This window comes from Thunnus albacares, chromosome 2, assembly GCF_914725855.1.
Source record: "Thunnus albacares chromosome 2, fThuAlb1.1, whole genome shotgun sequence".
Classification (NCBI taxonomy): Eukaryota; Metazoa; Chordata; class Actinopteri; order Scombriformes; family Scombridae; genus Thunnus; species Thunnus albacares.
In genome coordinates, this window is record NC_058107.1 from 18,954,564 (window position 1) to 18,970,634 (window position 16,071).

General features: G+C 39.7%; 2 protein-coding genes across 2 annotated transcripts; both read right to left on the reverse strand.

Moving 5' to 3' along the window:
* Positions 1 to 53: 53 nt before the first annotated feature.
* Positions 54 to 4,830, reverse strand: ankdd1b (ankyrin repeat and death domain containing 1B). The gene is made up of 15 exons (XM_044370007.1): positions 4,653 to 4,830; positions 4,049 to 4,149; positions 3,826 to 3,924; positions 3,630 to 3,728; positions 3,181 to 3,285; positions 2,959 to 3,063; positions 2,719 to 2,817; positions 2,120 to 2,218; positions 1,899 to 1,997; positions 1,698 to 1,796; positions 1,474 to 1,572; positions 1,216 to 1,311; positions 632 to 833; positions 265 to 396; positions 54 to 122 (listed from the first exon to the last, which is right to left on the reverse strand). Exons 1-15 carry the CDS (start codon positions 4,825 to 4,827, stop codon positions 67 to 69), a joined length of 1,665 nt encoding a protein of 554 aa, XP_044225942.1. The 5' UTR covers positions 4,828 to 4,830; the 3' UTR covers positions 54 to 66.
* Positions 4,831 to 5,897: 1,067 nt separating this feature from the next.
* Positions 5,898 to 13,428, reverse strand: polk (polymerase (DNA directed) kappa). The gene is made up of 15 exons (XM_044370021.1): positions 13,332 to 13,428; positions 13,041 to 13,184; positions 12,564 to 12,683; positions 12,279 to 12,431; positions 11,038 to 11,169; positions 10,795 to 10,945; positions 10,380 to 10,601; positions 9,932 to 10,056; positions 9,543 to 9,709; positions 9,410 to 9,442; positions 9,209 to 9,305; positions 8,263 to 8,434; positions 7,112 to 8,110; positions 6,480 to 6,528; positions 5,898 to 6,329 (listed from the first exon to the last, which is right to left on the reverse strand). The coding sequence occupies exons 2-15, from the start codon at positions 13,167 to 13,169 to the stop codon at positions 6,248 to 6,250; spliced, it is 2,631 nt and encodes an 876-aa protein (XP_044225956.1). The 5' UTR covers positions 13,170 to 13,184; positions 13,332 to 13,428; the 3' UTR covers positions 5,898 to 6,247.
* Between the last annotated feature and the right edge of the window lie 2,643 nt (positions 13,429 to 16,071).

Here is a 16,071-nt window from a genome sequence, read left to right on the forward strand (position 1 = left end):
ATCTGTAGTTTACATTATGTAAACATGAAGTTAATTTTGTGTCAGTCCATATGTTAAAATCATATGTTAAAAAATGCTGCAGCTCTTACTGCTGGTACTCTCTGCTTCCATCCGGATCTTATCTGTAAGACAAACCAACATTTTCTGTAATAGAAGAGTAAAAGTTTAGACTTCAAATTGATGCACATCCTCAGGCAGTAGAGCTATATGTTTATAGATTCCTCAGTAGGTTTGTTTTTAAAAATACTTCTAAACAACATGTACCTGCTGCTTTCCTGTTGCCTGTTAGGATCAGGCCCTGGTAGAGTTCTTTAGCAGGGCTTTTCTGAGCCAAACCCTCCCCATGGAGCCAGATCAGCAGCATCCTGTTCCCATGCTCTTGATAGCTGTGCTGACCTGTGGACAAACACACACAGCAGTGACTCTGTCAGGAAAATAATTAAACTAGTAAAAATAGCCTAAAGAAGAGTAGAGGGAATAAAATAGCCAGTCTATTCTTTTCATAGCCACAATTCTATCATAGGGGTTTAAATCAGTAACATTTCGGCAACAAGAGGCTTATTTTATAGTATTTCAGAGAATTGCCAAATGCACAGTCAAAAGCCTGTCCAGTCAGTGAGAGTTGTGGCACCTGTCCACTGCTCCTCGATGGCAGACACCTGCGCCTTAGTGAAGTTCCAGTTTTCTGCCAGTCGTTTCCAGTCTCCTGGTTTCAGAAGGTCGTACGCCAGGCGCCAAGCCATGGAACGGAGCTCCTTGGTCTCACAGCGGTGGTCGAGTTTGAATGTTAGCGGATACTGGCTGTGAACACTCTCATTAAGCTCAGTGTTGGCCTGAAAGGGCAATTAAATCATGTTAGTAGATTGATAAAGGCCACAAGCCTCAGAGAGCACAGGGGCACAGGAAGAGATTATTGGAAAGACACTCACACACATGATTAGCAATATGAATGCTGGAATTAAACATTTTGAAAATCAAGAAGGGAAGGGAATCAGGCATATCCTTAATTAAATTAATGGTAAATTGGCTGTCAAATGTTTCTGGGTTGAGTCATTTTTTACCGTGGATGCTTTAATAGTATTAGGAGGAATTCAGCTAATCTAAACTGTGACCTTAGGAAATGAATCATTTGTGATGAATGTAATCATGAGAAGAATGGATTATGGCGCACATGGAAACAGTCAAAGTTACAAGTATCATGTCACTACCTCTCACCTTCTTCCATGCGTAGTATCTCTCTGCTTTGATGATCATGTCCACGATGATCACCTCGTCCGCTCTGGCTGCCACACCCAGAGCTGTCTTACCCTGCTGCTCCAAATCCAACAAAAATATTTTACTTCAACTTTAATTAAATGTAGAAGGTATTGCGTTTTCCTTTCAGATGACTGACTTGACAGTGAGGTTTTTTTTAATTTAAATAAAAACTATGATTTTTTTAGCTCTTGAAATGGTGTTTGTGAGAATCCTTACCCTATCCTGGATTGTCAGATCTAGCCCGGTTTTAAGAAGCATCTCCACAACTTCTATTTTGGCCAGCTCTGCGGCAAGATGCATAGCGGTCTGGGACCTCTAACAGTTCATGGCACAGGACAGAACAATGCAATGCAGCAAACATATTTTCAATGTATTTATATTTTATATATAAATATAGTTGGGCTGACATCATATTTTACTGTGTTACTGGATGATCATACCTTATCAGTGACATTAATGTTGCACTTAGCCTCTAGTAGAGCATGGATGACAGGGACGTGACTCTTCTTCACTGCCAGGTGGAGAGGAGTCTCTAGGTGCTGAGAGCAAAAGGTGGCAGAGTGTCAGCAGTACACCTGATGTGTTACCAGAAAACTTCACTGAAATAGTGTACTACTGCCACCTAGCTTGTGTTTACTTACCTGGTTCTGAAAGTCCATGTGGGCTTTGTACTCTAAGAGAAGTTGGACAAGAGATGTGTCTCCTCTCTTTGAAACTGGATGGAGAGCACTGCATTTGGCCTACAAGAAAGGAAGTTTAGCTGAAGGCCTATGTCTAAAAAAACATTTTTTATTTAAAAATCAATGCTGCCCAAACCCATTTAAACATTTTATGGTAAAGTCATTAAAGTGCCTTATTGTACCGTTGTTAGGATGTCGGGGTTACAGCCAGCCTCCAGTAACGCCAGGACACATTCTTCTTGACCATTGTCTGCAGCCTGGTACAGAGCTGTCTCACCATCCTGCCACACAGAAGATCCCATCAATAAAATAAAGTGCAGGTGCTGGAAAACCATAACAGAGGCTGAAATGGGCAAAATTTATCTTGAGTGGACCACATTTATACATTTTTTCTAACCATCTAGGAACTTTGACAGGCATCAGTGACATGTAATGGATAATAATTATTTTCTGGGGAGCCTTTTCAACATTTTTATATTATTTAAGAACAGATAATGTCTGTCATTGTAATTCAGACGATATCCATCATTAAGTTCCATTCTTAGTCTGGCGAATCTTTGTCCAGAAGCATCAGGTCAATGTTTTCAAGTACAATTTAACAGTCAGAGCTGAAGTTCAAGCCAAAAAACATTTTGCCATATTATATAATAATGACCAACATTTTTTGATACATCTCAATTAATCCAAAGTGGAGCCACCATCCAGCAGTGGATTAGCCACTAAGTACACACTGTCACAAACCAAACCTTGATAGAGATGGTGTTTTACACTGATTGTCTACCATATTGACTTCATCCCGAGTATCAAAGCTCTGCAGCAGCAGTTGGACAGCGTCCAAATGGCCCTTCCTGGCAGCTAAGTGCAGGGGCGTGTCCCCTCTCTGGCAGAAGGGAGGGAGGGAAACAACTCGCATCAAAGAGTGTTTGACTTTGAGCTTTCTTGCAGGTGTGACCCACAAATGTGCACTCAGCCTTATATTGTAAATACATACATACAGCAACAACGTAAAGTCCACACACACCTTGTTGGGCTTCATGGTGGCCATGTTGTAATGTGGTTCCATCAGCAACTCTAACATTTCAACGCAGCCATGCTCTGCTGCCAATGCAAATGCCCGTTGTCCTGACTGAAACGTAAGGATCGAGGTACAAGCAACCACATTACTACATGTACTTTGGTAGTGCTAAATAATATGCAAGTCAATTATAGAGTTGGTTATTGATGCTTATAGTACAGAAGATACCTCGTCATCTTTGTCTAGTTCTTTCATTTGCAGGTCATCAACAATGTACTCTAAAATTTCTGTGTGGTTGTTGATAGCAGCACAGTGCATGATGTTCTGTCCCTCCTGAGGTAGAAAAAAGCAAGTTATAATTTGGAAAAGCATGTTCTGTTTAGTGAAGTAATGAGCAGTATAAATATCTGCTGTTGTCAAAGAAATGTAACTTTATTTGTATTTGGGGGGGGGCGGGGGGGTTTGACAATTAATGTAGAATAAGGGCATCTGAGTGCAACAAGCATGTTGGATTCAAAATACAACTTACAAAAAGTCAATCACCATATGCCTGAGGGGGGGCATGTTTTTTTTTAGAAATGTTGCACAAAATAAGAAGAGAAATGGCCCAATTTCTGGGTATTCATCTCTGTCTATTAATACGAAACATTAGAACAAATCTGCTCCTGCTCCTTTACCTCGTTCTCAATCTTCTGTTCAGCCCCACTCCGCACTAATAATTTCAGGATCTCCAAACTGCCAAACCAAGCAGCCAAATGAATGGGTGCCACACCATACTGACAGACACAAAACACAAAATGGAAAGTGGGGATTAATTAAAAATATAACATAAGTCTGTGGTTCAAGTATTACAGACATTTCAGACCCTCTCACCTTGTCTTTTTGATCGACTTTGACCCTGCGCTGTAGCAGGAGCTGAACAGCTTCCGTGTTTTTGCCAGCTACTGCATAGTGAAGGGCAGTCCTATTATCCTGAGGCAAACAATTTAATTAGTATGTAATCCATTTAATAAGGGTTTCTCCAAAACCCCAGAAATGATCTTAGTCTATGTGATATTATATAATACAGTGTAAAGAGAGTTTGTCTTAGACCCACCACATTCCTCGCATTAGCATTTAACCCCTTTCCAAGAGTCTTCATTGTCTCCACGTCATTGTTCTTGGCTGCTTCCATAAACTGCTTCTCTGCATCAAGCACTGCACAACACAGCGCACAGGAAGGTTTCACATTCAGTTATTTAAAAAATACTGTAGTATTTAACAGTTTTAACAGTGTGTAGGATAGATTCACAATTTTTCAAATTGTGAACCTATCCTTTAATACACAACCAGATGGTGTGTGAGACACCTGGCTCAAAACCTCAACATGAATGTATTATAAAGTAAACTGAGATGAGTATGCTTCTGCTGTATGTGCTGCGGAAGAGATCGTCTGAGGTTTCAGCCTTGTGCAAATATGCTAGGGTTGGGCAGTTCTTGAGAAGAAACTGTGATGCTATGAGCACAAAGTCGGTCAACTATAAAGAATATTTAATGAACAACTTCAGCTGTGACAGTGCGAGTTCAAGAGATATTTGCATCAAAATTTTGCTCTATGATGATAGTATGCTTTTTGTATGCTTTTTTTCTGTTCTGTAAAACCAGACTATTTATTTTCCTCCTCCTCTCATTTTGTTATCCTTTCATTCTTGTGTACTTACACATCTCTTTGTTGTCAAAGCTGTTGTCTGTCTCTTCCTCCGTGTGCTTGTTCAGTACAAAGTCAGTAAATCCCCTCACTGCCTCCTGTTTCATCCACTGTCGAGGGTCCAGAGTCTCCTTCTTGGGACGATGCTTCTTGATCATTGTTCTCACAGCCAACATTCGTCTCTCCATTGGGAAGCTCTATAAGTAACCTCTTTGTATAACTAGGGTGAGCTTAGTCTGTCATAAACTGTCTAATGTAAGCACTGAAGGTTTGAGTTAAATTGCTGTAAACAAACCAAGTCAAATAATTGAGGAACCAGATCACACATAAGATAAAGAAACCCTGCTTTACCCTGTCTGTTGTAGGTCTGGTCTTCAAATAGTGAACAGCAAGCAATAAAATGGAAGTGGACTCCTACTATTTTCTTAATGCTGGAGGGCTGATCTGTGTTTGCTTTACCAGCTCACACCCTTTAGAGACGTGCTGATAGTAACAGTGTATATTTAGCTCTTCAAACGTCACCTGTATTACACGACTGGTAGGTATTACAGATGGATTCATCACGCCTTAAGTAACATGAGGACGTTATACAAAGTTAATTTCTATTAACACTGCAGTATTTACAAAAGATTAACATAAGGCTCTAATAGTAGTTTAACTTGTTTGTCTGGAGAAGTTTGACTTGTTGCACGTTGTACTCTTTTCAGTCATGTTTCACATTCACACAACCTGATGCAATACAGTGTTTTGCTGTTGGCTGCTATGCAGCTCCTGTGAAGCATTTGTTTTTCTCACAATGTTTTTTCTCATCAGAATTACAACTCAAACTAGCAACCTCCCAGTCACAAACTTACACTTACTAGCCACTTCATTAGGAACACCTGTGCAATCTAATGCAATCCAATACAACAGCTCTGTGTAAATTCTACATTCACAAAGCTTATATATTCTCAGTTTTTGTTTACATTGTCAGAAAGGTGATAAGTCTACTTTATGTTTATTATTGAGATCGTAGTGGGTGGTGGCAGTGTACTAGAGTGCATTATATTGAATGGTGTTCCTAATATTTTGTCTACTCATGAGGAGGGCAAAATATTAGGAACACTTTTCCTGTTCCTAATAAAGTGGCCGGTGAGTGTACTTTAATCCAGTCTGATCCCATGTGATTCTTTATTGAACCAACCATGTTTGGTTAAAATTCACATTAACAGAGATCAGATGGTTAAAAAATGAAAAAAAACAATCATCCACAGTGAAATTTAAGCAGAATAGAAATTTATTGCAACTTTAATTTACATGATAGAAGGATTCTCTTATCTTCATTAAACTTATATTATCATTTAAAAACACAATAAATAGAAGAAAACCTGACACTGCAAATACATAGTTTTTTTATATTAGCGATCTGAATAAGATTTTTGAAGAGCAAACCTGAGTATGGCTTCATGTGCAATGATTGTGCAGATAGTTTGAGCTGGAAGAACCAAAGAATAGCTAAAACCTGACAAGATAAACCCTGGGAAGCACTGGGAGGAGCCATTTCTGATGTCATTTAGAAAACTTTATCAGCTCCTCCACATAAGAATGAACATTCTGCGTTCTTGACTGTCACCTAAAAAACTTGTCAATAGTGTTGCGAGGACCGAGGCCTTTTGCCTTCTTAGAGGGAGGAGAGGAAGGAGTGTCCCGTCTGAAAGTCATAAGAGTAACACACACACACACACAAATATATTATGGGACATCATTGTAAATTAAAAGCACTTTACCAACAGTATTTGGAATATGCAGACACCACATGTCAACATTTTGTGTAGAAACAATCTGTAATCAAGCATCTCACCTTTTGGTTTTTCCTTTACTTGTTTGCCTTGGCAGGTGATGGCCTCTGTCTGCAAACAGAAACAGACACATGAACATGGACTGAGAAAAAAACAAAACAAACCCTCCATCATTATCTCTTCTCTGACAAAAAAATGACATCCACTGAGAACACACACAATTGCAGCACCTCTTCAGGGACATAAAGAGTGCAATTTCTGAGGCAAGCTTGTTTAAGAGGAAACCATGGTGCACGCACAGAGCCAGTTCATTGTAGGAAATGAATAGGTGAGAAAGTGATTTAGCCATTTCCAAGACCAGGGCAAAGGAATCCCCATGGGGCGAAATGAGATGTCTTTTCTCTGTAGGAATCGATACAAGCTTCTCACACAATGTCACTGTCAGTAAATAAGAAGGTCATAGGCCACGGCATCCTCCCAAATAGACATTCCCTCTGTTAACTCAAAAGATGTCACATAGCCAGAGTTTATAGATGTTATTAACAGCATAGTATCTGTCATCAGCAGGTATAGATACATTCACAGACTTTAGATCCATACAGGAAAAACACTGACATACCTGGAATCTCCTAGTGCACAAGGAACAAAATGCACAAGGAACATAATTAACATAATGGGATTCTCACAAACTCACCTGTTACCTTGGTGTTTGTGACTGCAACTGAAAGTGGTTTCACAGTAGATGATGTTTGTCCCCCCAGCTCATGCAGCACTTCCTGGTTCAGGCAGAGGTCAACATGGTGGTTGAACATAGTGAGGTCATTTGTGTCCTGCGTCAGCTGACATACTGGGCAGATGAGGACGGGACCTTTACCGTTACACGCCTGAGACTGTTGCGAGGTCACCGGTTCATTGTCACCATTGATCAACAAAACTGTTTGACTTGAATCATTTGTCAAGTTGTGCTGGTCTTGCGGGGGATCAAGACTGTTTGACTCCTTCTCGTTTTGAACTTCACACTCCCCCCTACATTTGTCCATCACTTCACATTCTTCATGATTGTTCTCTACGTCCAGATCCGACTCCGAGTCAGAAACTGTGATTTGGTTTGGCTTTGTAGAGACATCACTGAGACACTGGTCTATATGTCTGTTGAAGACATTCAAATCAGTCGTCTCCACCTGCCTGAAACACACAGGACAGGTGAGGCTCTCTGACATTGTGCCACCACAGCCTGATGTGGAAGCATGAGCCTCTGAGAGGGAAACACTGTCATTTTCTGAGAGACCTGAGGCTGCGCAGTCTGACTTATGCCCATTTATCGATGACTTCACGCTCTCATGAGCATGATTGCCTTTGGAAGTAATCACAGAAGCCCTTTCCTCGTGTACTTCCACTTGTGTGCTTGCACTCACTGCCTGGAGCTGCAGTCTCTTGGCATGGGCCTTTTGGAAGAAAGACATCTGGGGTTCCTCACCAGTCTGACACTCCTTTATCCCTCTTTGCTTAGTCTGCCAGGGAACTTCTTCCTGTCTCTGGCGCTTTTGCACCAGCGGCGGATAAGAGGAGAGATGCTCCCTCTCAAGCTGGTGAGTGCCGCTAGAGTCAGTCTTGCCTGACTGGAGGAAGCCAATGATGCTTTTCTGCAGGGGCTTTTTATCATCCGAACTGATAAAGGCAGAGATTCGAACACCTACGAGCACATAAGCAAATTATCTGGAGGCAACTTAAAACAAACGCCAACTGTGTTATTATTCCCGCATGCACTGTGTCACAGATCGTTTAGATTTATTTCAAGCTAGTTATATTAATTGATATGTCAGTTATATTGCAATATCTAATTACCCATGAGCCTCAGTCTGAGTGGCTGAGGGCTTTCATTTTCTATTTCTGTTTTCAGTAGGTCTTTAGCAGCAGCATAGATCTCATCCACTGTAGCAACAGCATACGCCAGCGTCACTGCCCTGGTTTTCACCTCAAAGTTCACGTTCTTCAGCTTCAGTGTTACCGTTTTACCCTTCAGGAGAATCAAGAAAATACAAAGTTGAAGTCATATTAGCATAACAAAACAGTTATGGTCATTTCTGTCTGCTATCCAACAACCTCTGAATTACAGACATAATCAAAGATATTGAATGGAAAAGCCATAAATGGAACAGAGCTGGAAATCTGTATAATCTGTCATATCACTAATTGATTTGTCAGAATACGTTTTCGTGGGAAACACGTCACAAAGTGCTTTCATAGTAATGTGATCATCTCCCAGGGAGACATTTCCAAGGCTGATAGTAGCCCCTGCTGTCTCCTTAATGGCCCTCCATTTTCTCTAGCTATCAAGACCACATCGTGACCCAGGCGGGGGGGTGATGGTCGTGCCGAGCCATCCAGTCCTTTATCTATCGATTCGGCAAGGAATGAACAGGTTGAGGTAACTGTATGAGATTCGGTTTGGAGTCAGGGCAATTCTAGGAAAGTCAAGCATAACATGTTTTTTTTTATACCAGTATAACCCTCCTCTCACAATCCTATAGTGTTTCTATTAAAATGTTCCCTGTTCTTGCTTCCTTTTGATTTTCTTAGAAACAGTCTTCTAAAGCTCCATGGCAAGATCCAGCTGAGCAATGTCTGCTAACAGCCGTTATAAAATGAAACCTCATGTATGGTTGTTGATGTAACCAGGGCAATGTGTTAGATCAAATGTTGTATAATGTTAGCCAAAGATGAGCTCATTCTAACAAATGCAGCCTACTTGTTCAGAATAAATAAAACAACCCTCTCTGTCATTCAGTACCTTCAGATCTTCTTTCTTCATGTCTTCTGCTAAGTCTTCACAGAGCTCCCTGCATAAAGACAACTGCTCCTCAGTCTTATTTAATTCTTTAAATGTCCTGTAAAGTGTAAGAGAAGAGTAGAACAGAGAGAAAATAAGAGAGTTAAGTGGTTGAAGACAAAAAAAATCAATTCTTCTTTTTATGCTTAATGAAAAACATACCTCTCAGTGCTCATGCTTTTTCTTTCTTCATGCCTGTATGAAAGCAAAGAGGTCAGGATTATCTCTGTCTGGACATAATTGTTTCTTTCATAATCAATTTTTTCTGAGTTTCATTAAACGGTGAGTGAAATACCTCGGTATGTATGTGGAGCCCAAACCCAGGGAAACCTGCATGAAATGATGCCAGGCTGTCTCCGAGAACAACAACGACAGCAGCGCCATCTGCTGGCCAAGATGAGAACAGCTACTGATGCCCAGAGCATTCAGCATCTTCTCACTCACCTTCCCTACGCCAGAAACCTGGGAGAATACACAAAGACATTTTTACTGTTTTTAAATATTGATATGGCTTCTCTTTAATCCATCTTTCCCCCATCAGCAGCACGTCATTATTCACTTTAAACCACATCTGTCAGTTTTTCATAATAACTCATGATTACAGTCTGACATCTTTCCATAATCATTCACCAACAACACCCCGAGGTTCTGTTTATGTTTTAGCTTGAGCAATGTGTGCTGTACTTTGCGAACTGGGAGGTTCTGGATGAAGTCCATGACTGCCTCTCTGGTGGATGGGAGTCTGTATTGGCCATTGGGCTTGTTCTTGTCACTGCACACCTTGGCGAGCATCGTGTTTGGAGCAATGCCTAGAAAAGCGAATAGGGTAATTGAATAGTGTATTTGTAAATGAGCGGCTGGTAAAACACACGCATTATGTTGGTCATAATTCTAAACACAATGTGCATGAAAGATGTAGCAGACTTATTACTGTTGTTGAGCAGTTTTTTTTTACTGTAAAGGATTATAGAGTGGCTATTTTTTGCCAGGAAGTACAGAGGTAGAGAGGGAAATCTCTGGTAGGATGCAAAAGGAAAACGAGTAGAAAGGGCAATATGATAATACAATTATGTGAAGAGACAATGAAGCATAGTGTTTCAATACTCATGTCTGAAGGTAGTTTTTATCCCACCTGCACTGGCGGTCAGCATGGTCTTCTGCTCAATTCGGAAGCGCATCTCTCTCACAGCCTCCTCAACAGACGTCCCAAACACTTCGAAAGCCCCGCCAGCTGCACCGACACCTTCTGGGCCCAGCAAGCAGGGAGAGGAGGTCGGGCTATCCTCAAACAGAACAGGGGAGAGGTTTCTCACCTCTGGCACTGACTCCTGGGGAAGCTCAATCTGCTCTTCACCTTTACAGAAAAGAAATTATGTCACTATTACACAGAAGGATTTCTAGTGTGTGAAATCTAGCAATTACTGTTTCCTGTCATGTCTTGTCTACACAAACACTACTCAGAACTACAGTAAATGTGGCAAAAGTGGCAGTTAACATACACACTACACTATATCATTACTCTACTTTTCCGTATAATTAAGTCCTGCCTGAAGCGGTGCTGCTGGTGCGGAAGCGGTGTGTTCTTGAGGACTCCGGCCAGCTCTCCCTCTGTTTCAGGTGGTCTGTAAAATCCAGATAGGCTTCATCCAGGCTCATTGGCTGGAAATGAGGGTCGTAGTCTGCAAAAATTTCCCGGATCTAACACAGACATACAAATTCATGAGGATGTGTTTGTTGTAAACAATGGTGTTTTTATGTGTACCAGATGCCTGTATTTATGTCACTCTCACCTCATCACTCACAGCTCTGTATTTGTCAAAGTTGGTTGGAACAATGACTAAGTTGGGGCAAAGTTTCTTTGCGATGAAGCCAGGCATGGCGGCTCGAACTCCAAATTTCCTGGCATGGTAGTTAGATGTTGACTGAAATAGGAAGAGTGAGATCCAAATAAAATACTCATTTAAAAACAATAAAAATAAATGGGAACAGAGACTGTGGATTTGATGTTTTGGATTTCATCTTAAAACTCTAAATTTGATACATGATTTCTATAATTACAGTAATGTGCTGTGTAATTAAACTAATTGTTCTTACTGCATATCAAAGTGTTTAGTTAATCATATGTGTATTAAATTGTTCATGTTTATTGCTTTTTCTGTTGACATCTGGACCACATTGTCATTGTCATTTTGGGGATACATGTTGGTGAAGAAATCGTACTCCTAGGCTAGTTGAACGCTTGAACCTGTTTCTATCTGAGGATTGCTTGCTGACCTCTGGGGTTAGCTAGAGATATCTTTGTCTTAAGCCTACTGTTTTAGAGACCTTACTTCTTTGTAAGAAGGTGTAACAGTTTGTGGAAGTGTCCATTTAGGGACCAGACTGTTTTTAGCTTTGCTTCTGGAGAGGTATAAAGCTGTCTAGTTTGGGTTCACAATCTTTAGATAAAGGGCTGGCTTTAGGGAAAGAGCCAGCTGAACATCATGCTTTCTCTCCAAAAATACAAGATGATTGTATTTTTGATTGTGTGTGGACATTTGTATAATTGTTACTGATGATGTGATGGTTTGTACAGTGTCTACAACTGCTCCAACAAGTAACACTTTCTTTATGTCTCCATGTGCCTCTTCTATTGCTTTTTCTGTTGACATCTGGACCACATTGAATTCTTTGTACTTGCTACTTGATAAATATAAATCTGATTCTGATTCTAATATGTATAAACTTTTTTCCTATACTGTAACTTCAGAAAATGTATTATCACCACATTATACTGTGAGAATGATGGTCTGGAGATTTATTTGACAAGCTGTGATTAAATTGTTGTGATGAACTGTATCACAGAATGTTGTACTATGTGACCTGCAACCCAGATTATTTATATCCTTACTTGCTTGTGTTGAAGTGTTAAATGGGGATATTCTGCACAATCTGCAATATATCTGATGCACCTACACCTTGCAACTGCATTAATTATCTCAGACATTTCTGTCATAATTGTATCCATTACCAAGATAATATTTTATCTCACCAGCATGCTCATAGATCCAACAGCCATGGGCTTGTCCTTCAGCTCCGGACAGTCTCTCATCTCCACAGCAGCGTAGAAAGCATCCATGTCCACATGTACAATCAAACGACTTAGATCGCGACTCTTCTCCATCTCGGAGGCCAACCTCTCCACCTGCACACAGAGATTTGATGATCATTATTTGCTTCAAAAACAGGGGTAGAGCTTTCTCATTTAAAAAAACATTTTATTTGTCTGCATATGTGTTTTTGAGTGACATCTAGGGAAGTCTGTAATATGTTTTACCTGTACTTGTGCTTTTTTTAACTGTTGTTCTGTGATCTGTGCCTTTTGTTGCATCATTTTCTCAATGCGCTGGTTCACCTGCTGCTCTCTCTTCAACTCATTCTCATAAAACCTAGATCCCTGCAGGGGGGGAAAGACACGGACAATAAAGAGTTAGAGATTCACTAGCACATTTGTAATGATAAGCCACAGTAGCATATATTTTCAGGGCTCTGTGTAGTTACATTGCAGATATGGGACTTTCACACAAGGCTGGGCACAGTCTGTAGAAGTGGACGTCACATTTCATCCTGTTCACAGCACACTTACAGAGGCTTATTTATACCTTCATACACATCACTTATCTGTAAAGATTCTTGCAGGTTACTCAGGTGAGTCCTGACACAGGAGAGAATATTCAACTGACTACAGTGACGGCTGTATGCATGTTTCCTGGTGTTTCATGCAAAACTAGCTTAACAAGTTGTTAGTATCTACCTTGGATGACTCCATGATGATCTTGTTGATCTTATCCCTGTCAAGACCCTCCATACCAGCCTTGTTGTCATTGAGGGCCATTCTGGACAGGAAGCCCTCCCCCTTAGTGGAGGCGACCCCATTCTCCATCCTTAAGAATGGACCCTTAATGGGAAAACAGTCGTTTGTGTTTTGATGGCAATGTGGTCCAATTTATAGCACAGTTAATGTCAAGTCTGTTCTCAGTTAACTTAGTTGAAAACTGTAAGATATCGCAGCTGTCAGATAAGTAAGAGTAATTCAGCCACAAACCTTTTCTCTGTGTAGAAGAAAAATCACACTTAACGCAAACCGCTCAGCTGTGTAACGATCGAGCACTTACATGTTTTGAAAACAGTGACGTAAAGATTTCTGGCGGAACTTCCGCGTACTTGCGTCACACCGGAAAGGGCGGGGTTTGTCTTATTTGCCTTTTCATAAATGTATTCATAAATGCTACATGAATTGATAGATAATTTGAATAAATTCAGTTTTGTATTACTGAATAAGTATTTGAGTTCACATTGTGCATAGTGAGCACAGAAGCATTTTAAAGTTCCTGATCACACAGACGCCAAATAAACTGTAATTTATATATAATAAAATATGGCTCAACATGCAAATGTTCAACCATCAATGTAAAAAAGTGTCTTCAGGTAATTTTAGATGTTTAAGTTTCAAGTTTATTGTCATATACTTGTAAAAATGCATCATTACCCGTAATGAAATTCTTAAACTCGGAGCCAAGTTAACTTCACATCATAAATAAAATAAGTTAAATAGTATTATAAGGAGTCAACAAAGGCATATAAGTAAAGGGCAATGAGTAAAAAACAGAAATACACTAAATATGCCCGCAAGAAAGCGGACATATAGTGACTGAAAGATGACAGTATTTACATAGTAATTATAAGGCCTCGAGTGCAAAGAATATTAAAAGATGTGTGAATATAAAAAGATGTTTGTACTCTCAAAGGAAATCGCTGTACAATGAAACCAAGGCTATGAAGAGATACTTTCTCTCTTACAGCGCCCTCACGTGGTTGAGACACCTTATTGGTCCTCGGTAATAAAGTTCATTTTATGGGACTTATTTTTTATCTTTATGTAAGAAGAAATGACAGCTGAAGTAATTTTGGCCATTTAAAGGCAATAAAAGCTGCAGATGATTATTCCTCGTTTACTTAAGCCTATGTGCTTCCATGACGTTAGTTTCAGGTGGACATAAGAAAGTTTCCTTTGAGACTTTGTTGAAGTTTAGTGGTCTTATTCCTCTGAGTTGGATTGGACCCAATGAACCTTGGACAAGGATGTTATCAGTATGTCTAAAGTGCAAGAAATATCCTGAAAATGTGGTCTACAGAGGAATAATAAGCGCAAAATGACTGTGAAATGTAACCTTTGGCATAGTTTGGCCTATATTGAAGCATGTAGAGGATTTACAGCAGCCAGTCACATTATCTACAGAAGGTCTAAAAGCATAAAACTAGGCCTGTTAATAAATCCACCTGTAACTTATATGAATGGTAACGGTTTCTGAGAGTCCTGAAGAATGGGTTTTTAAAAGCACTGTTTTAAAGCACTTTTTTTTTTTACTTTATTAACACAAATAACTATACAGGGAGTATCAGAGATTATATAAAATAATCACAAAAACACAAACAGACATAAAATTGCACAATGTAAACAGATACATAATACAGAAGTTAAGAGAGAAAAGTAAATAAATATAACTTTAAAAAGAGAATAAGCAATATTGCAAACCAACTTAAATCATCCGGCAATGTTGTCCACAATGTTTCTCAAGAGATGAGATGTCTTTAAAGCTTTTTTTTGTTTTTAGATACTTTTTTAAAGCACATTAGCTTTCTTCCATTTTCTATGTGAAAATCATCTGGTGTGGGGGGAGCACTGGTACACTCCTCCATATATTGTGGTCCTGCCCAGTTGTACAAACAGTCTGGTCAGCCATACATGAGAATATCAGACTGATCCTTAAATCACACATCCCATTCTGCCCAAGCCTGTTTATTTTGGGTGATCCTCTCCCCCTAAAAGCCCTCCCTGTAGCGTGGGGGACTGGGACCAGGCATCCCTTATGCTGGGGAGAAAGCTGATAGTCACAGAATGAAAGGCGACCACCCCACCACCAACCAGGGTGTGGTTCTCTCAGCCGGGTGGCAGCCCATGAGGGTTTCTCTTTTAGACTCATCAACCAGGTGGAAAAATATCATGCTAAGTAGGCAAATTACATCTCCTTTATTAAAGGATCCTGAGGCCTCTATATATATATGATAAAATCTCATATCTCATATCAGCTTAAATCACTATCTAGACCACTTGTAACATGTGATACTCTATAACCTACTTATCTGCCAGTGAAGCATTTTCTCTGTGTGCTGTGTTTAACAATTTAGCTATTTATTTTCAATTAATTTGAATTTTCTTTTTGTCAGTCTTAGTCTAAGTGTTGTCTGCTGTTCAGCCAAATAACTGTGTGACTTTATTCCACGTGTTCTGTCTCTCAGTTCATTCATACGTTTCCATATGATGTATCTGTGTTGTCTTGACCTGTTTGAAAAGAAAAACAATAAAAACTACTGATCATAAAAAAGATATACAGTAGTGAGTGAAAGTATATTTAGTAAGTGAAATATATGATATGGAAATGTTAACTCATAGGATAAGAGCCCAATGGACGATGTTTACGTGTCAACAATAAGATAAGAAAATGAATTACTGAACATGTCACAGGAATGTTTTTTTTCATCCCCCACCTCCTATTTTGTTTTTTGTTTGTTTGTTTATTTTTCTTGTCTTTTTGTGTGTATGTGATCTTTCTGTAATGGAAAAACAATAAAAATAAAGTATAAAAAAGTATATTTAGTATATTTCCGCACGAATCCGTCGCCAATTAAAATACTGTAACTGTTACTGCATATCCACTGTCTCGTTGACTTTGGTGAGTTTTGTGTTACCCTGCTGTTAATCCCTATGACTTCCTGTGTGAGTT

What these genes read in the sequence shown, in the direction of transcription:
- ankdd1b (XM_044370007.1), bottom strand. Translation starts at nt 4,827, where the DNA reads ATGGAGAGACGAATGTTGGCTGTGAGAACAATGATCAAGAAGCATCGT. An exon ending in AAGTCGATCAAAAAGACAAG is followed by an intron (nt 3,729 to 3,825) that starts GTGAGAGGGTCT and finishes TGTGTCTGTCAG; the next exon opens with TATGGTGTGGCACCCATTCA. An exon ending in CTCGGGATGAAGTCAATATG is followed by an intron (nt 2,219 to 2,718) that starts GTAGACAATCAG and finishes TCTGTGTGGCAG; the next exon opens with GATGGTGAGACAGCTCTGTA.
- polk (XM_044370021.1), bottom strand. Translation starts at nt 13,169, where the DNA reads ATGGAGAATGGGGTCGCCTCCACTAAGGGGGAGGGCTTCCTGTCCAGA. An exon ending in TTGGATCTATGAGCATGCTG is followed by an intron (nt 11,170 to 12,278) that starts GTGAGATAAAAT and finishes TTCCTATTTCAG; the next exon opens with TCAACATCTAACTACCATGC. An exon ending in TGAAGAAAGAAGATCTGAAG is followed by an intron (nt 8,435 to 9,208) that starts GTACTGAATGAC and finishes ATTCTCCTGAAG; the next exon opens with GGTAAAACGGTAACACTGAA.